This window comes from Sus scrofa, chromosome 13 (genome assembly GCF_054392235.1).
Source record: "Sus scrofa isolate SSC_HxYL_T2T_F1_AM1 chromosome 13, Sscrofa_HxYL_maternal_Yorkshire_Landrace_v2.0, whole genome shotgun sequence".
Classification (NCBI taxonomy): Eukaryota; Metazoa; Chordata; class Mammalia; order Artiodactyla; family Suidae; genus Sus; species Sus scrofa.
Window position 1 is genome coordinate 125610621 of NC_139395.1, and position 26111 is coordinate 125636731.

The following is a 26111-nucleotide window of genomic DNA, read 5'->3' on the forward strand; positions in this document are numbered from 1 at the left end:
CTCCTTTCTTAGATCTGTAAAATAAGGATAATTTAACTACATGTTAGGGTTGTTGTGTGTTTTAGGCTTTAGGCACCTTGTGTGGGACCTGACACATGCTAAGCACTTAATAAATTATCTGTTGCTAATGTTGGGCAGGGAAGAAATAACCTGGCAGGTGGGTTATGACGAGATGATAGGTAGAGATGTATATGGGAATCTGGCACTCTCCTCTAAGCCATAGGAGACATTTAAGGTTGCTTTCCTGTCAAGCAGGGCAAGTCTTAGTACCTGGAAGTGGAATGTGGCCCTTGGACCCTAGAAGCTGTAAGAAGTAGCTCAGTTGAAGGGAGGGATGGATCTCAGCTGGCTAAGGTCACCCTTCCAGGGAGTCCCCTCTGAATAACTTCACTCCAAACCCATCTTTTCCCTGAAAGACATTTTCTATATTTAAGCTACTATTTAATGTTTCCTCAGAAGGCATCTGAAGATTATTCTACCCTTTTGTATTTTTCTCTTTGTAATTAGGTGATTATAGATGGTTGGTTGGCAGGGTGGGATAAAAAGCCCATCTTCTGCTTCTTAGGCCTCTCCTACCCCAACTCGTCATGGCAGAAGGGGGCACTGGCCCCTCACCCCACACCCTGAGCACTTGATGGCCAATTGTGATTACGAAGTCAGTTGAAGAAGGTTTGTTTTCAAAGTCATTCTTCTTTTAACATATGTAGTGTCATTTGGGAGAGAGTAAGTATGTGTGTATAAGTGCATTGGAAGACTATGATCTTCTGAATCAGTGATGTATTTGGCATCTAAAATTAGACAGTCAATATTTTAATAGTGGATTTGCAATCAAAATTTGTAATGAATATGCTTCTTAATATCAGCGTATTGATGGATGTGGCAGAGTCTTGGATACTTGAAGAGATTTTTCACATCAGTTTGACCAAGACAGAGCTTCTCAGAGTTAAATCACTTCCCTAAATTGGAAAACAAAATTCCATTTCTCTTATACTTACTTTGCAGAGCTTAAGATTCTAGAAAAATGATATACATTGCATGCTTAAAAAACAACAACTGCAGATCCTATCTATATGTCAAGATTAATATGTTACTTTGGTTAAAGAGAAAACTTCTCAAGTTTGGGTTTGGGATAGATTAATTAATAAAACTTGAAAATCAGTTTTTTCTGAGTGAATTCTTGGACATGTTCCTCAGGTTAGCGTTAGTTTTGTTCATTAGTCCTGGGTGAGCTCTCACTGGAATTACGAAATGATTTTCACATACTGCATTTTTCATCCCCAAACCAAAGAAATATTAACTACCTTAGTCCTTGTTCAGTTTTCTCAGACTCCTAGACCCAGAGTTATTAATATTTTTGCCAGAATGCAAGAAGACATGGCCTCATTTGATCAGTTTCTCAGTTCTATTTCAGTTTTGAGTGCTACTTTATCATTAAAACTAATTAACAGTAGTACAGTACATCAGCTACACACACAAAAAAGTTTTCTATGCATTTTTATTGAAACACATTTTGTTTGAATAAATTGAAGTGAAGATTTTAAAATCTAGGTAGTTCATTTCAAGGCCAAAAGTTGTTTCAGTAATGTGAAAATAAATTTGTTCTCAATGTCTATTTCATTGGCAAAAGGCAGTTGTTGAACTGAAAGTGTGGTTTGAATTAAAACTGCCTTTTGGTTGGATTAGAAGCTGTGTTGGTTCAGACTCTGCCTGGAGGGCATGGTGTGTCAGAATGGGGCACAAAGACTTTGAGCCTAGAAAAACCAGGTTCACACCCAGATCTAACTCCTATCTGCTGTGAAGATAGCACAAGTGACTGAACCTAGCCAGGCCACAGTTCCTTCACTTATAATATAGACCAAGTAATTCTTTCCTCGGGGTCAGGATAGAAATCAGAGATTGTATTGTCCATATCAGATCTAGACTTCAGCACCTAGTAGGCACTGTGTCATTTAGGTTGAATTATTTAACCTGAGCTAACTGCAGTTTCCTCATCTCTAAAAGCAAGAGCAAACAGTCATCTCTCCATATCCACAGGTCCAGAGGGCCCACCGAACTGTACCATTTTACATACTGGACTTGATCATCTGTGGCTTTTAGCATTTGCAGGAGTCCTGGAGCCAGTCCCCATGGGTATGGAGGGACGACCGTACTAGTTCCTACTCCACAGCACAGTCCCTTGAACAGAGCAAATTCTCAGTGTTGCATGTTACACTGGTTATCGTTAACATTTTCATGTGTTCCCAAGCTATTACCTCACCTTCTGAGGATAGTCTAAAAAGAAGGTAATGCTTTAGCTATTGCTGGATCCTTTGTCATAGTTTAGAAGAAGGAAAAACATAGATGATATCAGCAAATTCCTTAAGTTATAAGGCAAAGTGGTGGCAATAATACAATGAATTGAGGACACACCTCGTGCCCAGCACAGTGCTGCTCCTTATGGTTGCCCAGCACATTTTTCTCAACTGTTCAGGAGGAATACAATCTTAAAAGAGTCCTAAAAATACTAACTCTGTAAATTAGCACTTTAAACTTCACTGAAGTGCTTTTGGCCACCTTGAATCCTTTTCTGGTTGTACGGTGAAGTATAAAATATTAAAAAATAGAAAGTACTTCCCATATTCCTTAAGTAATCCTATTTGTAAATGCAGCAAAGACGTTGCTACCCCCGTTTTCTATAGAAGGAAATTGTTGAAGGTGTTAGGTAATTTCCCCAAGGTCACCAAAGTGATGAGCAGAGTTGCCAAAGAGCCTTCACTGCTGGAGAGTTAAATTGCTACCATAACATTCTTGCTGTCGGTGGTGGTGTGTGTATCTGTATGTATTTAAGGCTAAAATCTGATATGCCAACCAAGTACTTCTCAGTTGATAGGTCAGAGACCCTTAGAGTTACAAATGTAAGGAACCCAATACCTATCAAAACACTACGGAAGCTTTGCAGAAAAAAGAATTTATAAAAAGAAATCAAATATTAAATCTCCATTTCTTTCTGCATCTTGATGCTTGTATTTTATAAACTATTTTTTTTAACTCTTAGAAATGATTCAGATCTCTTAGAATTTTTTATCTTTGAGCAGAATAATGTTAAGGAACCCTTTATCTTTCTTCCCTTTACTTATTAATGTAGCCATGGGCTCTTTAGTCTGCATGGAGCAAAACAGTAGGATCTCCTTGAATGCAAGGTGAGCTTGGCTCTGGAGGACTGTGGCCAAGTGGATGAAGGAAGCATCTTGGCCTCCGAGCTCTTGGAATACTTGTGCCCAGAAGAAAGAAAAAGAATGACGGTCTGGACTGTAGAAAGATACTAATAAAAACCTTGTAGGTGACAGAATTTGTTCACCATTGAAAAAAAAGACTAAGTCTGGCTTAATTCCCTTTTCCTGAGCAGAGAAAAGAGATAGTAAATTCTACCACAATGATGACCACCTTTAAAAAAAAGAATTTTCCAGAGTTCCCATCGTGGCTCAGTTGTTAATGAATCCAACTAGGAACCATAAGGTTGCAGGTTCGATCCCTGGTCTTGCTCAGTGGGTTAAGGATCCGGTGTTGCCGTGAGCTGTGGTGTAGGTCGCAGACATGTCTTGGATTCTGAGTTGCTGCGGCCACAGCTCCGATTAGACCCCTAGCCTGGGAACCTCCATATTGCCACAGGAGGCCCTAGAAAAAGACAAAAATAAAAAAAAAAAAAAAAAAAAAAGGAATTTTCCTCTCCAGTTGCAGGAGAAGTTCTTACTTTTCTAATCATGGGGGAAAACTCTTATTAATACTATATAGCTGTTTTACAAGACTCATGTTGGGAGGCAAGGGAGAGTGTATTGCAGTCTTTTGGTGCTATACTGAGAGTCTGACATTGCATTATCCACAAGAGACCTGATGTAGCCCTAGTTTAATGGAATCTAGGAAAAGTAAGGTTCTTGGTAATGGAATTTTTGCTGTACTTTATCAGAGGTAAGTGTCCACTACATTCCAAGCTGTGAGGCAGATGTTCAGCCAATTTTGGGTGATTGCGAATGGAGCTGGTGGAAACATTCATGTGCAGGTTTTTGTGTGAACATTAATTTCTCTAAAGTAAAGCCCAAGAAGTGTGATTGCCGGGTCAAATAACAAATGTATGTTAAATTTACAAGAAACTTCGTAAGAAATCTGCTTTCTGGTGTCACTATAGCATTTTGCATGGTTATCAGCAAAATAATGAGAGTTTCATTTGTTCCTTATCCTTGCCAGAATGATATTAAGCATTTTTTTATTTTTGCCATTTTAATAGGGATATAGTAGTACCTCATTGTAGTTTAAATTCGCATTTTCCTAAAGGCTAATGATGCTAAGCAGCTATTTGTGTACCTATTTGCCATATGTATATCCTCTTTGGTGGAGCATTTGTTCTAGTCTTTTGCCCATTTCTTAAATTGGGTTGTTTTGTTTTCCTGTTGAGTTTTGAAAGGTCTCAGATGCATTTTGGATACATGCTTTTCACATTATATCTTAACTCATTAATTCTAGGTAACAAATATTTTCTCCTGTTTTCTTCTGAAGTTCTATAGTTTACATTTAGATCTATGATCCATTCTGAGGTAACTTTTGAATAAAATATGAGGTTTAGATTGAGATTGATTTATTTTCTCTTTTGAGATCCAAAAGCAATTGTTAAGAAGACTGTTGTTTCTTCATTGAGTTAATGCTGCACATTTGTTGAAAGTCTATTGGCCATATTTATATGACTCTATATCCATTGGTCTGTGTGTCTGTCACTATCTTGATCGCTTATAGTAAGCTTTATAGAAAGTCCTAAATCAGGTAGTGTGATCCTTCCAACTTTATTCTTATTTTTCAAACTTGTGTTAACAATTTTAGTTCCTTTGCCTTGCCATATAACTTTTAAGAATCAACTTATCAATATCTAAGAAGAATCCTTCTAGAATCTTATTAGAATTGCATTTTATAGATTAATTTGGGGAGAATTGACATATTTTTCTGTGTAGAGCCTTCCAGTTCATCATCACAGTATGTTTGTCTCTATTTAGGTGGTCTTTAATATTCTTAACAGGGTCTTTTAGTTTATTTCTTTATTTCCCATCTCTATGCCTTTTTTTCTCCCGCTGGGCTGTGACGAGTACCTGATGTTGAATAGGACTGGTGAGAGTAAACATCTTTGCTTTGTTCCTAATCTTCCATTTAGTCTTTCACCATTAAGTGTAATGTTAGCTGTAGGTATTTTTATAGATGCCCTTTTCGGGTTGAGAAAGTTCCCTTCTTTCTCTGGTTTGCTGAAAATTTCTATTAGGAATATATGTTGGATTTCATCAGATGCTTTTTCCGTATCAACTGATGTGATCATGTGATTTTCCTTTTTTAGGCTATCAATATGATCGATTTCGCTAAGGGCTGGGGAATAAGAGAATGTAGAAAAGGAAAAAAAAAGGAGGAATTTGGGAAAATCCCCCATTCATCATGACCACTCAGAGACCTCCTTCTTTCACGCCAGCCTTCTCCTAAAGTTCTCTGTCCATGCAGATGCTGGTTCCTGGATTTCAGCTGCGCTGAGTCCAGTCTGGAGGGTAATGGAGGGGAACATGGGAAATTCACTGCTGGTTTGGAGATAGTTCAGATTCTTCCCCAAATCCTCCAGCTACTATTTCCTTTTTGGAGTTCTTAAATAGCTGCTCTGTTTTGTCCAAGTTGAACAGCTGCATTCAGTGGGAGAGACAGGGTGAAGTGTGCTTTATTCCTACTAATTGCATATTAATCTGTTTTTTTTTTCTTTACAACTTACAGACATGTTATTAGATTGACTTGCTGAATTACATAGTTTTAAATTTGAAGAATTATGGTTAACTTGAGATCATATGGGGAATATTAAAATACCAAATTTTTGTTTTGTTTTTTGTTTTTTGTTTTTTTCGGGCCGCACCTGCAGCATATGGAGGTTCCCAGGCTAAGGGTCTAATTGGAGCTGTAGGTGCTGGCCTACAACAGAGCCACAGCAACTCAGGATCTGAGCCGCATCTTCAACCTACACCACAGTTCATGGCAATACCAGATCCTCAACCCACTGAGCTAGGCCAGTGATCGAACCTGCAACCTCATGGTTCCTAGTTGGATTCGTTTCCAGTGCGCCATGATGGGAACTCCCCTAAATGGTATTTTCTATTTAAGTATAAATAATAACAGCCATAAGTGAGAAGTATGTAAATCTAAATTATAAGAACATTTTTTTCTTTGGCTGTGCCTGTGGCATGTAGAAATTTCCAGGCCAAGGATCAAATTCATGCCATGGCCGCAACCTGAGCCACTGCAGTGATGAGGCCAGATCCTTAACCCACTGCACCACAAGAGAACTCCTATAAGAACTTTTTAAACTGATATGTTTCCTGAGAATTTCTCTGATTGTGTTTTTTGTTACCATGTGTTTTGAAACACTGTCAAATTCAAATCAGGTTTAAATGTTGAAACTTTTAGACCTAGTGATGTAGCAACTGCGCTTCAGCACAATAAGATGCCTAGGTACCTAGCAAGGGGCCTGAGTGAAGGTTCCACCAGAGGCCTAGTAATGAGGTATGAAGAGATGGAGGGGACGCAGACCTGGAAAGGATTTTAAGTGGATGAAGCTGAGGAAGTGCTGAGATGATCGAAAGAAATACCATATTGTTCAAAAGAAGAGAGGAAGAGCAGAGGGTGGGGTGGGGGCAGGTGTGAGACCTTTGGTCAGAGGAGCAGAGGGGTCTGCAGGCCACCAACTACAGCAGGAAACAAGCTTCGTATCAGGCAGCACTGCAGAGGCGGGGTTGAGGATGAAGATGGAGCAGTGCCATTGTGTACTGTGTGATAGCCTTGAAGAACTGTTTTGGTCAACTGGTAAGGAAGTGGAGGAATGAGAAAAATAGGAGTAATAAATAGGACAGTGTTTTATATACACATTTTAATCATTTGACTTTAAATTCCTGGACCATGAGCACAGTGTTACTATGTCTTTATTACTATAACACTGCGCATAGTAAATACCCAGTTAAGGTTTTTGCACATCTGAATGATATCATGTTACCAGCAGTGTCTGCACACTTAGCTTTGGTTAAGGACCAGAAGAGGTTGGTGGGTACGGCTAGAGAAAGGAGAGGAAAAACTTACTTTGGAAAAGCTATTTATCTTGAATTTCGAAGGAGACTCTCTTGTTCTGCTGTTTCATTTCCTCTTTATAGCTCACTTACTTCCAAAACTGACTTTGAGGCAGCTAGAAGGTGGCTAGAACAAAATACAAAAGTCTTCAGGCTGTCTTCCCTCAGACAGCAGTCCTTTTTTTTCTTCCTTTTATTCATAATTAAAGAACTAAGGGACATCTTGCTAATGTATTTTGGGGGGCTGTTTTTGAAATGGAGAGGATAATCTTCCTCCAAGCTGCCTCTTTCTCTGTCTTGAATTATTTTAACGCGTTTTCCTTTATTCCATGATAGTGATTATAGGGACAAGTAAGAAATACACCACACAATGTTTATTGCAAATGGGGAATCACTGCTTCTTATCCCTCCAACATTTCTGATTTTTGTGTTGTTTTTATTTATTTATTTTTTTTCCCACTCCTTCCAGGATCAGAATTCAGGCCATAAATGAAATTGGAGCTGGACCATTTAGTCAGTTTATTAAAGCAAAAACTCGGCCGTTACCACCTTTGCCTCCTAGGCTCGAATGTGCCGCTGCTGGGCCTCAGAGCCTGAAGCTGAAATGGGGAGACAGTAACGCCAAGACGCATGCTGCCGATGACATGGTGTACACACTGCAACTGGAGGACAGGAACAAGAGGTGAGGGGCCCAAAGAGTCGGTGGCTTTGGCTAACGGGGTGAAGTATTCCTTGTTCCTTTGTCCTCTGGAACACTCTTCCTCTTCATCGAAAGTCTTCCTCTGTATTTGGGTCCTGCATTTTATACTTGAAGTTATACCCTCCATTCTGCATTTGGAATTTTTTAAATTAACATTCTAAGGATCCTGATTTCCCTACATGTAATATATATGTGTGTGTGTTTTCTTTCATAAAGCCAGATAATGGAGAGAAATTATCTAAAAAGAAAATGGTCAAATTCAAGGCCACTCTGTAATAATGTTATATGAGTCATGAGTACAGAGGGAAATAAGACTCAGGAAGAGATGTTAACCTCTTTAAATATTCAGTAACCATCAGGACAAACATGTTTACCCATCTGAAATAGCTGTGGTGATGTACACATGGAGATTGTACTCTGTAACTCTGGGCAATGCAATAATATCAAATTAACCAGAGCAAATAGGAGATTCTTTATAAGACTCCATGCTCAGGAAACACTCTTGGCTATAGAAATCAAATCCAGCCTTTCACATAGTATTTATTTAACCTAACTTCATTTCCTCTGAAAATGGCAGATCAGAAGATGGGCCACTGAACTGTATTTAGGAATAATTTAGATGCAGAGCAAAAGTTAGCAACAGAAAGTTCTGTTACCAAATTGAAATGAGAGGACCAGTTGAAGGAGGTGGCATATGAACTTAAAAACCTAAGACAGCCTGGTGGTGTGGATCCATACTGCTGTTTCCCTTTGCATGCCTGCTGAAGCATGAACCAGTGTATGTGAAGTATTTCCATCATTTCCTTTACGCATCATAGTATCCTTCTCTTTTGCATGAGGAACTAGTTCTAGTTAGAAACCCCTGTCCAGGAGTTCCCGTCGTGGCGCAGTGGTTAATGAATCCGACTAAGAATCATGAGGTTGCGGGTTTGATCCCTGCCCTTGCTCAGTGGGTTAACAATCCGGCGTTGCCGTGAGCTGTGGTGTAGGTTGCAGACGTGGCTCGGATCCCGAGTTGCTGTGGCTCTGGCGTAGGCCGGTGGCTACAGCTCCGATTGGACCCCTAGCCTGGGAACCTCCATATGCCGCGGGAGCGGCCCAAGAGATAGCAAAAAGACAAAAAAAAAAAAGAAAAAAAAGAAACCCCTGTCCAACCTCTACCCTGCTCTGTACTTTGATTCATGTCAGCTAAGTGGAATCCTGCTGTGTGGAAGGCAGTATTTGAGGTGGGCCTTCGGTGGAGACCAAGATCAAGAACAAAAGCCCAGGCACTGCCTCCGCCTTCAGGAACATAATATCAACAACAAACAGTCATAGAACACTGGTGCCACTGCAGAAAAGAGCATAGGGAGTTTGGAGGGACAGGCATAAGGAAAAAAGAATAGAAACCATTTGGTTGCAAAGATCAAGAACAGCTTTTTGAAACTGAGAACATTTGAACTTGACTTTGAAGGACCTGGCAAATACAATAGTTTGACTTTTTAAAAGAACAAAAAGTGATTGTCCTTTTGGAAATCAGTCCTAGTGTAGAAAGCACAAAGAAGGTATAGCTTCTTGTGGAGAGGTTCGTCAGAGATTAAATTCATACTCATTCATAGATAAGATCATTCATTTTACTGTGCCATGTGCTTCTGGATGCATTTTCACAGGCTCATTATTTTACTGGCGGGAGGCTTCTCAACCTTACTGGCAAGAATGGGAATTATGGACTAACAGAAGTCATGATAAATATAGACAGCTAGTGTTTGGGGAAATTCATAAATGAGTCTTTGTTTTTTCCTGGGCTTTTGGCTTGCATTGGCAGCAGGGAGACCCTTCCTTAGGGAATACCTTCCGGTTATACCATTTGGAAAAATGAAGCCCGGAAATGTTGAAGCTGGTACAAGAATTGGGATCAGAGTCAGGGCCTCCTGACCTCCCCAGGAATCTGCCTCTACTGTTATCTCCAAGTATATGGGGAGAATGGTAGCTCTGCAACAAACCTACAGTCCCTCATATTGCAGTCCTGCCCAGTGCAGGGCACGCACCTGAGGTACCTCATACAGAGAACCATACAGATGCTTAGAACAAAAATCCCATGAGCACTGATCCAAATAAATATGCTGTTGTGAGACATTTAAATATGCTAGACAGAAAATAGTGCAGTCTGGTAATCAATACATGCTCTTTCCTTTAAAAAGAAAAAAAAAAAAAAAGGCTGGCCTTGTTAATCAAATAAATGAGTTGCCTAAATTTAAATGGCAATTTAGGAAAACTTAACATTAGGAAGAGTATTTTTCTTAATTTTATGAGCTGGAATCCAAATTCATCTTTTTTAAATTAGATTTGTCAGTGCTCCCAGAAGTTATTAAAGTGATGGGAATATAGAGTATAATAAATTCTCATTCTATTTGTGGAATTATTTTCCTGGGATTTAGTAGGATGCAGCTTGGCCTAGTTTGAGTTTGAAAATGACTGTCCTAGTGTCTTGAAACTGAAGCAAATGTCTCCTGTATCCAAGCCTTTAACTTTGACTCTTGACTCCTAAGGATCAGGGAGAAACACCAAGTTAGATCATAATATTTGCTATTAGCCTTATCTTTGTCAATTCTAGTCCCCTTGAGGTTCTTTAAGACTTGGAACTGACCTGGCCAATGAAAGGAACAGTGTCTTCTTCCAAAGACGCAGTTGTCTTTTTCATTGAACTTGTGGATGCTAGAGAGGTTTCTAGTTGTAGCTTTTGAGAAAAGTGCACACATTCTTTAGTATGTGTGTCAATTTCAATAACCACTAATAAGTTCATATTATGGATGGGAAAAATTTATATCCTGCTGTGGCCAATGTGAGAACCAGAGTTAGGTCTCATCATGGTTTTAATGTGCTTTCTTAGCTGTCAGCTCTCAAAACATTTCTTTTGCCTTGTACCCTTGGCTCACCAGTTACCACAGGCATTTGAAAGGAGGGCCACTGATACCTGAGTCCTATCTTGGTTCTAGCCAACTAGTGAAAGTAACCTGAGTCTTAAAACAGTTTCTGCAACAGAAGCACAGTGAAAATGAATAACTTCATGCTTGGTAACTGTTAAAGAGTTGAGTCAGTTCTTTAGCTGCTAAACTATTGCTCCTGCTTTTTCTTCATCCATAAAATAAAGTGGTTGAACTGGAAGATGAACTCTGAGGTCCTTCCTACCTTTTTCACCTTAAAGCAGTGAATCTTAGTAGATTATTTGTCAGCTAAATGCTATACAGAAAGGTGTCTTTTGTAAATGATTAGGGCATGTTATCTCTTTTTTTCTTCATATTTTAGCTCCTGCTTTTGACAAATAAGAAAATAAGAAAGATACTAAATTTCCTTAAGGGTGACTTCTTAAAGTCCCAAACACCTAAGGTTTTGCATCTTTGATGTATTAGTTTATGATGTTAATTTATATACCTCACAATCAAAAACTATGAAATGACCTAGAGATTTCTAAGTGAACTGTTTGGCCAAAAATATATTCTCAAACTTTTTAAAGGAAACTTCTATGTACTGAGTACCTATAAAGTCCAGGTTTTGAAAGTCCAGGTATTGAAAGCTCTATGGACATCATTTGAATAAAAAAGTGAAATATTGCCTATAGTAATAGAATTTTTACCAAAGCCTTTCATCATCCTGGTGAAAAAATGTTTTAAGTTGATTTCAGCTTATTATATGAAAAAAGGAGCTGTGCTTGCTTAAGTACTGGATAGACAAAGAAGATTAAGCTGGATCTCTGCCCTTAAGGAGCTCACCGTCCAGTGGAGGATAGGTTGGAGAGACAGATACCTTCAAGCTAACCATGATGTGGAAGGCTTAAAGAGTGGCACATGCACAGAGTATTGAGGGAGATAGAAAGATGGCATGAAGAGTTCCCCTGTTGTGCAGCAGGTTAAGGATCCCAAATTGTCACTGCTGTGGCTCGGTTACAGCAGGTTCAGTCCCTGGCCCCAGAACTTCTGTACAGCCCAAAAAAAAGAGAAAAAGAAAAAGGCATGTGTTTTTGGCTTAAAATTAAATGAACAGAGAAGGCATATTAGAGAAGATAACAGGTTGGGTGAGTCTTAAAAAGGTCCCAATATTATAACCTCATGCTGAAGAGCCTCAGGATGAAGACCAATGATAAAGACTCAGGATTGGGTGGAAACCAAGGATGGAATATCCAGAGCACAGAAACATGCCCTGGGTCTTTCTCCTTGCAAATACCTTTTTCTATTGTGGTACTTTTACACGTGGATTTTTTTTTTTTTTTTTTTTTTAAGTTTGGGGCTACTTCATGTAAATAAAATGGATACCAGAAGGGCACCTTGCCCAAGTCCTTGCCCCAAGGTAAATCAACCTAGAATTCATCTGAATCAGCCAGACTTGTTATGTGGAAAGTTTTCCCCCTTGATGAGGACATTTGTTTCCCATGTATTCAAGATTTTGACCCACAAGGTTCCCAATCCAAGATCAGTGACTACATGTATATGGAGCAGCTTCAAATAGGACTAAGTTTATCCCTAGCAGTTAGAGTATGATCACTCAATCATCATTTTTTTAATTCCTACAATATGCTAGGTCTTATGAGATATGTGGCCTGCTTATAGGGAGTTTACCTTGCTGAGAAAATAAGTTAACATAAGAAAATGAGCATACAGCAAGATAAATTTTAATTAATTTCAACAGAAGAAAATTATATTAGTTTGGCTATAGACTAATATATACAGTGACTTATTCTTAACAAATCTAGCATAGATCTGAATGTCTTTGGTTTCTATGTATGCAATAAAAATACACACCCAAAGTAAATATTTTCCTAATATTGCATTAACCTAATATAGGGATTAGAATAATAAGATTGGTTCATGCATGTTGAGATTATAATGCTGTAATGATGATTTTGAAGGTGCATTTGTCAGTGCTATTGCAGTGAAACGTTAGGCTGCCCTAACAGAATTTGAGTTGATGCTGATTCTCCTCATGACCCTGTGGGTCTGTGTTCCTGATAATTGTACACAGCACTGGGGCAAGAGGAACTTAAGTTCCAGGAATGCGTTTATGGTTAATCTGTTGTTCATGTTTAGTCAGCCAGCCAGTGTATTTTAAAGCAAGGCACCACTTGCTCTCCATTTAATTCAGCCTTTGTGCCGGTAACACTTTCCCCTTCAGCCAGCAGAATTGGAGGGGCTTTGCTGTTAGAGGGGGACAGAAAATAATCTGCATAAAGAAACTCTGAAAAAATACGCACTAAGCAGCTAATGAGAGTGGCCGGGGTATGGGCACTACAGCAGGAGTGAGCTTTCTTAATGTATGCCTATTGTAGAACAAACTCCTGCTTATATTTCTCAGAGCATATTGCTGAGTTAAATGAACTAGATATAACACAAACTAGCTCAGTGCCCAGAGAAGACCATCAGCATTAGTTTCCTTGGCTTCTCTGGACTAGTCCCCAATTCACATGATCAACCTTGTTGGATAAACATCATTTTTATATTACCTTCAATCAACAGAAGGTAATTGTAGTTCTTGACAGGGATGTCAAATCTTGATTGTAATCCCAGATCTGCAACTGAGTTTCTAGATGACCAGATGCATAGCCTTTAACTTATTTTTTCCTTGGTTTCGTTTCTCCCTCCACAAAATGGAGCCAATGATGCCTGTCTCCAGTCCCCAATTCATGGAACAACACATTTTTATTTCCTATAAAAGGAGCATAAAAATTCATCTTGCAAAACAGAGTATTGCTAGCTTATTCAATTTCAGACTAAAATGTTCTAAGCACAGGCAGAGGTGAGGGGCCATGAATGAACCTCTTGGGATCTTAATTAGACCAGAAGTAGAATTGGGATTTCATTTTTTTTTTTCTATTTAAAAATAGAATTTCTGTTAAAAAATAAGTAACAGTGGAATTGAATAGCATTTTCCTTTCCATTTTTCCTAAATGAGGGAAAATTGAGGCAAGGCCACTGAAATAAAAGTAGCTAACAGAAATTTGGAAGACTCTGAGAGGACTGTTCTTGAAGTTGAGGTTCAAGGCACATATTTGAAAGCAATGTAGAAGAATGGGAAGTTTCAAGCTGATCAGGTGGTCTTTGGGGATTCTGGTCATCCTTTCTTTGAATGTCAATGTCTCTTTTTTAATATATCAGTAAGTACAACTTGAACAAAAAAATTTGAAAATAGGAATTTTATTCTATGTAAAGAGTTTCATCAGTAGCCATAGTGACATTTTATTTCTTAGAAAAGGAGCATAAAAAGGATCATAACCAAAAAGTATTACAGCCTGACTGCTCACAAGCATAAAAGTCCATATGTAGCTGGGGATATGGGGGTAGGGAATTAACTCCTTTTCTCATTGGCTTTTTGGAAATGGCTCTTGGCACTTAGTGCTCAGTCTTCAAACTGGGACTCTCAGCAACATCAAAACCAGTTTAGGAAAAGCACATTCCTTGCCTCAGGTGTCCCCACACGATGCCATTTGCTCCCATCTGCTTCTGCATAGACATGGGGGGACTCGGTGTTCTTGGGAAATGAGGGCACATACTGTCCACTCCTGTTTTGAGCATCTTCTATTCCCAAACATCACTTTAGTAGTGTAGGAAATTCACATACACACATAATCCATGGAGCCCAGGAATATTAGAAAGGACGAAGGTAGTGATGTGTCATTGCTAAGGAATATAGCTGCCTTGAGCTCACTAAGGGCTGTTAATTTGTGATGTTTTGAAACGTGTCATTTGCATCCATTTGTAGACCACAGGCCATTTTAGGTCAGCAGGTTAGATCATTTTGAAGACTTAATATTAATGGGCTGCTGTTAGCCTGCACTGGGCCTAGGGATTATAAGATAGCAACCAGGAAGTAAACACAAAAACCTCAGCATTGTCTCTTTATTTTCTACTATGAGTTGGTTGTAAGCCATCCAGAGAATTCTTGGATGATTCTTACAAAACAAAGCCATTTTTTAAGGGAACAGATTTTTAAAGTAAATTCATTATATATCATCATTTTCCTCTAAAATGATTTAAAATAAACATTTATAGATTGTCTAAATTTTTTCCTTCAGTTGCACTTCAGTGTAAAAAAAAGTCGTCTTTCACAATGTTAAAGCCTAAAATACTGAGGTTAAAAGAATTTCTTAAAAATGTCAAAAATCTGTTGTTTTGCCTTCCTGGTGTATATTTAATAAGGCATCATAGAATTGACTTGGTCCTTTTATTTAGCTCTCAGAAAAATTCCTGCCAGGTGAATAGACAGTTATTATCTCCAGTATCTGGAAACAGCCAGGAGAGTTATTACTTGTTCAAGTTCATAGTGAAGGTAACAGACTGTGGCCAAGGTCTTTGTACACCTTTTGTACACACCATGGAGTGCTCTGACAGACAAGCAGAATAGGCAGATTTGTATTCATAGATATGTAGAACATTTTATTTAAAGTCACTGCTAAATTACCAACATTAAAACCCACTTGTGCTTGTTACCATCAAAGTGTTTAGTTTCAAGAAGACATTACAGTCAAAGGTGAAGCCAGTTGGGGGCAGAGCCATCAAGAATTCATTTAGAGTGTAAACTCTCAGTGACCCACCGAACCTTCTGCCTTGTTTATATTTCCTTTTCCAAGTAAATGCTTTAGTACAAGAGAGCATTTCTCTGTGTTTTTCCTTTCCCAAGTAAAAATGCCCAAATTTCCCTTAACAGCCAGCACTTGTGTAGGACCCGCTGCTCCATCTTCATCTGTTTGCAGCAGCAGTTCTTGACTGGGGTTAACCAGGGACAGGGTGGATGGTAGTCTCACACACAGCTTCCCCTCCAACCCCAAAAGTTTGAGGGAATATAAGTGAGAGGGATGCCATTCTGGGATGTCCTCAGGCTTCTCCAGTGTTGAGAAACAAGCTAAAGTGTTCAGGAACCTGCGTGCTCTAAGTGTAAGAGGAGAGCTGTCAGGACTGCTGTATGGCCACTGTCCTCTTCCTCTTCCTGGCAAAGCCATGCTCTCAGCTCTGAGTCCTTACTTAGAAAATGTGGAGTCTTCAGTCATTATGTCTTGGGACATGTAGCATGTTTAATTCTATCACTAATGGCCACTGGCTTACTTATTAATGAATTTTAAAATTAAGTTGGCTTTTTTTTTTTTTTTTTTTTTTTTTTGGCCTTTTCTAGGGCCGCTCCCACAGCATATGGAGGTTCCCAGGCTAGGGGTCCAATCCGAGCTGTAGCCACCGGCCTGCGCCACAGCAACAGAGGACCGCATCTTCGACCCACACCACAGCTCATGGCATCACTGGATCCTTAACCCACTGAGCAAGGTCAGGGATTGAACCCACAACCTCATGGTTCCTAGTCAGATTCCTTAATCATTGCACCACTATAGCAACGCTGAAGTTGGCTTTTTAAAAGAAAATTTAGGGAGAAAAAATTAAATTGGTCTTTATGAAACAAATATTTGATGAATATTTTTGATCTTTCCCCAAGTGGTTCTAGACACAGGGTGTTAACCTACAGAGCCTTCTAGAAAGGCTACCATGCAACTGGCCATAATATCACTGGCTCTGAAGAAAGAAGGTTCTTTCTTCTACCTGGAATGGTGGGAAATAATCACAGAATTGGGGTGAAAGAAGTACTATATTTTTGTGTGTGTTGGCTTGTATGCTTTTGTTTTGTTTTTGGTTGGTCTTTATTGTTTGAAAGAGAAGTTACTGTCAGCATGTACAGAAGGAAGTGTAGGGTCAGTAGATATTTGTTTGAGACCTACACTGTGTAAGGACTGGGGCTTTTACATTGAATCTCGCCAGTCTTGTGAGGTCACTGCCCTGGCCTGCACTTCCCTGACGGGTCCTTGTGCAAGAGGGTAAACAGCCAGTGTCTGCAGGGCAGTGCCTCACCACACAGCTGACCCTCCACCTGGGGGAAAGAAAATGACCTCAGTGGTAGCTGTCATCTCAGTATTATAAAATACTAAGTGATTTTACTTAAGACTATTATTCTAAGCACTTTCCTCATATCATCCCATTTAAATCTCCCAGCAGCTCTATGAGGTAGGTTCTGTCACTGTCTTTTTTGCAGGTTCCCTCAATGGCAAACAAACACTCTAATGGAAAAATTGTAAAGGTTTTCACTTCTATCACCTATTCCACAGTGCTTTTTCTAAATGGGAATGCGGAATTAAAAAAAGATTAATTAAATGCTGTGGGGTACAAGAGCAAGACAAGAAAAAGGGTCAAAAGAACTATTCCAGAAACAGCAAATTTCAATGAGTTTGAAAACTGAAATATTTGAAAATATCCTGTTTGCTCAATTTAGATTATTCTACGCAACTAGAGTAATGAATCTGCTTAAGTAAATTTCTTTGTGAATGTGAGTGCTGCTCTGCCTACATAGATATATTAAACTTACTTCAAAAGGAAATACTCTCCTTAGAGCAGGGCACAGACAGGGAAGTAGTACTGTTGCCAGTCCCCTCCAAACATTTTTCAACACAGGGCTGTATTATAAGTTTGTGATAAAGATGTGAAACCTCTACTCCTTAAACCATGACTTCCATTTTGTGGTATAATTAAGGGCAGGGACTCTGATTCTAGCCCAGGTGAGGCTGAGTTAATAAATAGCTGTTTGCCTCTAGCATTAGCAAGGGGTATCGTCATTAAGGTGGTAATGTGTCAAGAGGGCTAAGTAGGTTACCATGGTATTTGTGGGTCTCAGCCTGGACTCTGTCTTTTCCTGAAATTAAAAATGTTCATTCCTCAGTAAAAGGTGCTTCCTTACACAGCAAAGCAGAAGGAGCATTAAATAAGTGAAATGACTAGGGCTGAGGAACTCAACTGCAAAGGCTGATTAACACATGGATACTTTATGTATTAACTCTGATAGGTTTTGTGAGAAAGCTGTTTAATCTCTGTATCCATCCATCCATCTGGAGGGAATGTTCTCTAGCACATGGAAAAGCTGCTACTCTCCTTCAGAAAACCTTGCCTACCCACAGGACCAACTAACCCACAGGGATTAGGTCCAAATCATCTTTGAATACACAGAGCCCAGCACGCAACAGATGTTCAAGAAATATTTGCTAAATAAATGCATAAATTCTGCTTACCCTGAGGCCAAATCAGCCCAAGAGACATTTTGAATTGTGTGTGATTCTGTTGGCAACTGACTTCCAACAGTTTCTGAAGACAGCGAATTGCCCTCAGTTGCCGGGACAAAGCACTGCAAAACCAGGAGAAGCATTTGGCCAGGGTAGGAACAGGCAGTGTGGTTGGATTAATTCGTATGGCAATTCTCAAAGTGTCCCAGGTTCTGAATCCACTAAAGATCCTGGTTAATTTATAGGAACTTAGCTTACTTCTAAAAGTTTACAGTCAACTATAAAAAGACAAATGATTGGCATTATGTTGCAGTTCTAAGCAATCCAAGTTTCATTATGAAAATATTAATTTTCTAAGAACCTGGGGGGAAACACTTAAAATGTAAGGCCTGTATTTTACCTGCACGCCTTCTATGCCCATGTTGCATGGAAATGCTAATTAGCAGAGAAGTGTAAAATCATCCTGATTCAGATGGGAGAAGGATCCAGAGCTGCCAGTCTAAACTGCCCAGCCTGCCTGTGCTGATTTTCTGTTACTTTGATTAACCTGATGCATGATTCTGAGCAAAGGTGTTTTTGTTTGTTTTTTTGCTTTTTACATATTTTCTCAAAGGTCTATAATACTAAATGTCATCTTATTAATTGGAGAAAGGGGCTTTGAAGCTCTTGGAAAGATAAAGGTTAAAATTTAAAGAATTTTCTAAATTTCTCAGTTATTTAGAAATTTCTGTTTTTTATTAGTAAATAAAAGCATGAACAACTGATGTTTCTAGGTTCTATACCATAATTAAAGGGACCTCATTCCAAGTTTTATAGTGTCTTAAATTTGTGTTTTTCCTTTATGTAAACATATATTAGACATTAAACTTAACCATGACCATAATTCAGATGTATGAACAGTTTTACCAAATGGGCCTAATCTGTTCCACGCTTGTATCATAATTTCTTCTCACTAATAAAAGTTTGGGTAGCTAATGAATCCTGCTCCTTTCTCTAGGTTTATTTCAATCTACAGAGGGCCTAGCCACACCTACAAGGTCCAGAGACTGACGGAATTCACGTGCTACTCCTTCAGAATCCAGGCAGCGAGCGAGGCTGGGGAAGGGCCCTTCTCAGAAACCTACACCTTCAGCACAACCAAGAGTGTCCCCCCCACCATCAAAGGTCTGTGGACAGTGTATTCATTCATGCACTTCTCTGAGAGCAAGGAAGTGTGAGACTCGGGGTGGGAGGCTTGATTCTGACCTTAAATCACTCTTTTAATTCTCATATCAGCAAGATAGAATCAAAAGAACTTACTGAAAAAGAAAAGGTTGGGAAATGGGTTCTCTAGGGGAAATGAGAGGCCTTAAAGGAAGGCCTACTGGAGGTGACTTTTCTCAAATATGTGTAAACGATTACCACAAATAATTTAATGGTGAGACAGTCTCACCCCCTTAGGAGATAGTTGGACAAAGAATAGGAACAGCGCTGAGTGACAGATACTGGGTTAGGGTGCATTCCTGGTGAGGTAGAGCTCATGGCAGTTGACCAGGGGAGGCTTGAGTCTCTCCCTGCACGGTTGGCACTCATCTTTTGATGACCTTGGTGCATGGCTTGGAGCCTGGTGTGGGCAGCATCCTCTGCCTTTCCCCTGGCCCATGGCTCTCACTGGAAAGTTGCAGTGGCAGCCTGTCCTCACCTCCTGGAGTATTTGTCTAGGGCTTTGTGATTGACTGGTTTGCTCTCTCCCTTTCCTGGAATCAGGGAGTAAAAGCCATTCCACCCAGGCTCTTCCTCCTCCAGGTATGCTGGGCCCTCATCTCCCATTTTCAGCCAGAGTTATGCCTTCTGCACGGCAGACTGGCTCGGCTCTGCCCACCCAGTGTTGGGCCCAGGCCCAGCCCCTAAGGTCTCCTGAGCCACTTCTTCCTCCCCGCAGTAGCATGATTCTTGTCAGGCAGGGTCTTTGCTGCTGCTCAGAATGACTCTGGAGCTGACAGACAAGCCCACCTGAGCTAGGTTTCACAGAGAGTACAGTAAGCATTGGCTATATGATTTGGGTGGCTAGACGGTGGGCACAGACTGTTAAAAAGATTCTGTATGTACCCGGCCCCAGGAGCAAGGCCATGTGACTCACTGCTACCAATCAGAGAAGCTGTGCCACCTGCCACCAAGGCACAGAGCCCATCAGAGGAGGGGCAGGGGATGAGGCTCCAGGCCAGGGTCTGACTACAGTCTGGATCACGTTCTTTGAGGGTTTCCCATAGGTCCTTTCAGGGTGCTTTATGGTAAACACCTTCCCCCAACCTCCCTGCCCCTCAGTGGTCCATAGCTCTCCAGCTTCTGTGTGTGACTAAGATGCTGGTGTAAATGGACATACACTTCCTGGGCCACATGGGCAGGAAATGCCCTGGCCCTTGGTGCAGCTTCGCCTTTCAGCTCTAACAGAAGAGATTTCTGAACATGCTGGGGCTGATAGGCATATTGTTGTAGCAGGAAGGTTTGCCACACTTAACAGCTAACTTCAGGGGTCTTTCTGTCACTGTCTTTGCCTCTGGGAGTGATTGCTGAGGGAGATTTTTTGCAGAAAATAGACCAAATTGATGGCCCTTGCATGTCACAGTATGTTTTCCCCAGAAGGACAGTTTCCTCACGCAGCCACATGATCAGGTCTTCTTCCTCCCACTCTTAGATTTGGTAAGTTACTGTCTTAGCTGGAGGACTGTTTAGTCTGATGAGATTCTTTATTTAGTTTTTCTGTAAATTGCTTGCAGTTTTGGCCAACTAATACAAACTCTTTTTTTCTTAAGATAACTTTTATTTTTCTGAAACAGCATTCTAAGCATTATACAGAACTGAATGTAGAAACAACTGCCTCTAAAGAATTCACGTAATTAGAAATTAAAGAATAAGAGCATTCAGAGAGAGGAGTTACACATTCTGGTTACAAAATAGAAAAAAATCAGATACCAAATTAAGTTGTAGAGACATAAGCTTATAAGAAAATACTTTTTGTTTTAATATTTAAGTGCTCTGTTGCCAATTAATATAATTTAGCCTTAAACCAGAATGATGAGTCCAATCGAAAAAATAAACTAAAAAATACAAATGTAAGATAACTTTTAAAGGCTTATCTCAGATGTCATCTGCCCCTCAAACCTCTCAGACTCCCACACAGATGTGACTTCCCCTGGAACTCCCCAACATTTTGTTTTTATCTCTTATTTTAATCTGCCTTCCATCGTGTTTGTTTGTATTCATTTCATACCTTTCTCTCCCCTTCCCTCAACTGGATCTTAATTTCCCTGAAAGCATATTTATTGCACCTATTTTGCATCCCCCCAAAGTACCTAACACAGGGCTTAATCATAAAAGGTGCTCATTACCCATCAAAAAAAAAAAAAAAAAAGGCAATCTAGGCCAAGCAGTTAGTAATAGGCTAGTGAGCAGAGGATTTTTAACCAATGGCTTGGCCGGCACAGAATATCTTCTCTGTGGAAAGGGTGTCTGGCTACTCTTCTGGAAGGCCAGGCAAAGCAACTCCCCTCTCAGGGTGGGCAGAAACATGTTCCTGAAATATTGACTATTAATATAATAGTTTGAATGTTGAGCTTGGATGTGTGGATTTGTGTTTCAGCACCTCGAGTGACACAGTTAGAAGGAAATTCATGTGAAATTTTGTGGGAGACGGTACCACCAATGAAAGGCGACCCTGTCAGCTACATTCTACAGGTTTTGGTTGGAAGAGAATCTGAGTACAAACAGGTAAGAGCCAGTGTGCATGGACGCATGCAGCCTGTCAGGGTCAGGCTGGCTCTTTGCCTCTGCCTGTGGCCGTGAACTACATTTCTCTTAAAATCAATTGTAGTAACTGCTTCACATGTACCCATTACCTAATTTACTAGGGTATTAATAGCCCTACTTACAGTTTATTTTGTATGTGGTGGTATTCTGAAATTTTCAGTTCTTAAGCATAATCTTGTGAAGTGTTTTAGGTTCTATAGATTTGTTTGGCATTGGCAGTGATGTTCTCAGTCTCAAAGTGTGTATGTAACTGAAAACTAAAGTGCCAGTGGTTGTACTCTAGAGGGAAGTAGTGTCAACCTAATCACTGAAGCTCACTTTCTGTCCTGCCTTCCCTAAGGAAGTTATAATTGAAAGATAAGGAAGATGACCTATCAGCCCTTGAGGCCTGTGATTCAGAAGGTCTAGGTCACTGCTTGTCATCATTTAATGTGTGAAAGATCACCCAAGAAACTGTTAAAATGCAGATTCTGATTCAGTAGGTATGGGGTCAAGGTTCAGGCTCCCAGGCAACATCGATGTTGGTGGTCCATGGACCATAATTTGAATGGCAAAGCTGTACTGATCACGTAGTGAGCCCATACAAAAGAGAATGTGATTGGGGTATAAGCTAATTCTTCCAAAGCCACATATTATCTTGTCATTGACTGTGAAAGATTCAGGTACTCTCTAGTTTCCAAAGCGTTCCCAGGAACTTAATAACTATGTGAAATTAGAATAACTCTGTTACTCCATTAGGAAAGCTGAAACTCATTCCTTTTTTTTTTTTTTAATTTTTTTTATTTCCCTAATATAATTGTTTTTTCTACTGTATAGCACGGTGACCCAGTCACACATACATGTATACATTCTTTTTTTTCCCATTATCATGCTCCATCATAAGTGACGAGACATAGTTCTCAGTGTTACACAGCAGGATCTCACTGCTAATCCATTCCAAAAGCAATAGTTTGCATCTATTAACCCCAAGCTCCCAATCCATCCCACTCCCTCCCCCTCCCCCTTGGTAACCACAAGTCTCTTCTCCAAGTCCATGATTTTTTTTTCTGTGGAAAGGTTCATTTGTGCCATATATTAGATTCCAGATATCAGTGGTATCATATGGTATTTTTCTCTTTCTGACTTACCTCACTCAGTATGAGAGTCTCTAGCTCCGACACATGTACCTGCATGTTCATTGCAGCACTATTCACAATAGCCAAGACATGGAAACAACCCAAATGTCCATCGACAGAGGATTGAAACCCATTCTTTATTTGCACTTTTAATAGCGGTGCACATTTGTATCAAACTCAAGAGGCTGAAGGTAAATGACATTAGCATAATTTGTGAGGATATCTTTATTCAGCTGTTGAGGCTCCAGATATATGAAACAAGTAGAAAAGAATTTGATTCAGGGTTTCTGTTAATTTTCAGGTTAATATTCCTCACATACTAATAAAGAATACTTATAAATAAAAATGTATAAAAAGAGTCAAAAGAAAATGTTAGTAAATCTTACTGTTCTTTGTTAGTATGAAGTGTCAGATAAATGAATGAATTGCTTTAAGCTCATTTTGTTAATACATATTTTATTTTATTTTATTTTATTTTTGCCTTTTCTAGGGCCGCTCCCGCAGCATATGGAGGTTCCCAGGCTAGGGGTCTAATTGGAGCTGTAGCTTCTGGCCTACACCACAGCCACAGCAACGCCAGATCCATATCTGAGCCACATCTGGGACCTACACCACAGCTCACGACAACACCAGATCCTTAACCCACTGAGCAAGGCCAGGGGTCAAACCTGCAACCTCATGGCTCCTAGTCAGATTCGTTAACCACTGAGCCACGTCGGGAACTCCAATACTTATTTTAAATATGACAGCCACCAGTATTGGTTAACATCAGTAGATGATGTCTCTGAAGTCTCCATCATTCCTCTTAAGAGCAAAAACACTATCGTTTCCTTTCACTTTACAATCCTGTTTTATATAGTGTATTTCATTTCACAGTAAATGATTTTATATATACATCGTTCACCTCACTTCACAGATATGATTGATTTCAGTCTCAGCTCACACAGAGAGCAGAGGATTTTCCCACTGGATTTAGTCATCTTTAACACCAATACCATCGTCCTGCCCCATAGCAGTGCAAAAAAATGGTTAAAGGACGAACGAAATGTTACCAAATTTCCCTCCATATTATTTGACACTTAACAGTATTTACTTCCCAACGGTACATTCATTGCATGTTCGTCATCGTATTTTCAAAACCTTTTCTTCCACCTACCCATGCTCTTCAACCTGTTCTTGGAAAAATGTTCTGCTTCTCAAAAGCACGGTGATGACTGGGGGTTTTTTTTGTTTTTGTTTTTTAATTGAAAAAGCATTATTTGCTCAATATCTATGCATCAGGCATTGCCAAAATATAGGTTAATCCATTCATAAATTAGATTTCATTAGCAGATTGGCTGTTTTGAATATTGCTGTTATATTTTTGACCCATGAATATACAAATACTAATAATACAGTTACACATATGTCTCAAAATATATTCTTATTTTAAATAGCTGTAAACAAGAGGGTTTTTTGTTGAAAATAGGTGAAAACCCAGTACACTAGAGCAGGCTCAGTAGATGGAGATTAGCTTTATTTTCATAACCATGTGTTTCCTACTTTTTTACCAAGAAATGATTAAAGCAGGTAATGGTACATGAAAAGCCACGGTTGAGTCAGGGACAATTTGTACTGAGTTTTTTGCTTCTCCCCATTCAATAAGCATTAACTTAAACATGATGTTTTGAGTACTTCATTCACTTGTTCTGGACACAAGATAGGGAAAGAAACCTATTTATATTATGTGTGCAGAGTAATGGTTAAAATAATTATGGTCCAGAGGTAACAGGCTTTAAATTCATAGAGTCAGAGCAAAGGAAAATGAGAGGTAATCATTGCAGAGCATACACCACGGCAGAGCTGTGGGCTTATAGGAAGCACTGTGTATACTTCAATTATAGCCCTAATCAGACAGGATCTGCTAATGTGTAGGCTTGTGTCATTCATTTTATTTTCCCAGGACTGGCACATAGCTAGGTACTCAGTAAATGTTTCTTGCATGCATGAAAGAGGCAGTTCAAAGGTTATTTGTACTGGCAGTGGTGAGGAGAATTAAACTTCACCACAGGGGGATTTATAAGTGATATCTGTAACTTAGGTGGAAAAAAATGACCCATAATAGGACAATGTCCTTCTGTTTCCCAAGCTTATTTTTACAGGCAACATATGGCAAGGGCCAAGGCTTTTTCTAATATTTTGTTGGAAACATTGACTTTAACTATGTAATTAGCTGTCTTTTGTTCAGCTAGCATGATATAGGGTGAGCAGCTGGTTCTAATTATGATACAGTCTATTAACTTAAAGTATTAAGTCTCCACCTGAAGTCTTACTCTGCATTAGAATGCATGCATATTTTGATTTGGCTTTTCTGTCATTTAAAAAAAAAACCTTTCAAGCACAGCTTTTTTCAAGAAGCCTAAAACTTCTTTTCAAGCAGTATTAATTGTAAAACATTTTTGAAAGGAATGAAAATTGTATGTATATGCAGGTGTCTGATTTTTCTCACAGGACAGAACATAAACAGTCTCATACATAGTGATGTAAAGCGAAGTGATTCACATTTATATCCCTGTTCCGATAGCAACAGTTTTTGCATGAAACACTGAAGATGAGTAAAGGGTAGCAAATTGCAGGAAACTGTTACCTATGGAGAGTCAGATTTGTGACAAATTATCAATATTGCTGGTGCTCAGATTTGTTGTATTAAGAAAACCTTTGATACACCTGAAAATTCATAGAGCTCCACATTTAACTTGATGGCATATCTGTATAAATTAGGTTTTTTTTGGTATCATTTTTAGAATATAGTATTGGGATGCATTGCTTCTTTGTAGTATCACACAAGTACTGTGAAGAAAAAGATCTCAATCTTGACGGAACTATTTTAAAGACTTGGAGCTTACTTATTTTTTAATGGTTTGCAATTTAATTCCCTAATATGGAAATTGAACAGGCTGTGACTCTCCTGTTGCACAACTTTTTAATTTGGCATAAAGAAAGGGTCACATCCAAAGCAAAGTGAGAATAGATCAAGATAGGAATATTTAAAAGCTACCATTTTGTCTGACTGATTCTTAAATTTTTTAGCTTTACAGGTCCCTTTGAGTACTTGATGAAGGCTATGACCCCTTATACCAGGAAAATGTTCGTGTATACATCCATTTTAAATTGCATGTGAAATAAGTGTAAATTCAGTTTCTTGGAGTTAGGTACAGGACCCCTGGTTCCTTGAGAAACTGGTTAGGTGCTCTGTACTGTGAGGGCTGCCTGGCATATTACAGAACAGTACAGCTGCTGGTCTCAGAGTTTACGGGCCCAGTGGTGTGAAACACAAATCCCTAAGAAGCAGTTCTAAAACAGTGCCC

General features: G+C 39.4%; 1 protein-coding gene across 10 annotated transcripts in view; it reads left to right on the top strand.

Moving 5' to 3' along the window:
- Positions 1-26111, top strand: part of FNDC3B (fibronectin type III domain containing 3B) — a 338529-nt gene that overhangs the window by 300336 nt on the left and 12082 nt on the right. For all 10 annotated transcript variants that reach the window (XM_084990280.1, XM_021069801.2, XM_084990279.1 and 7 more), the window contains 3 exons: positions 7576-7788; positions 18861-19027; positions 21483-21610. In XM_084990280.1, coding sequence (XP_084846406.1) covers positions 7576-7788; positions 18861-19027; positions 21483-21610 — 508 coding nt within the window. The remainder of the gene's footprint in view (positions 1-7575; positions 7789-18860; positions 19028-21482; positions 21611-26111) is intronic.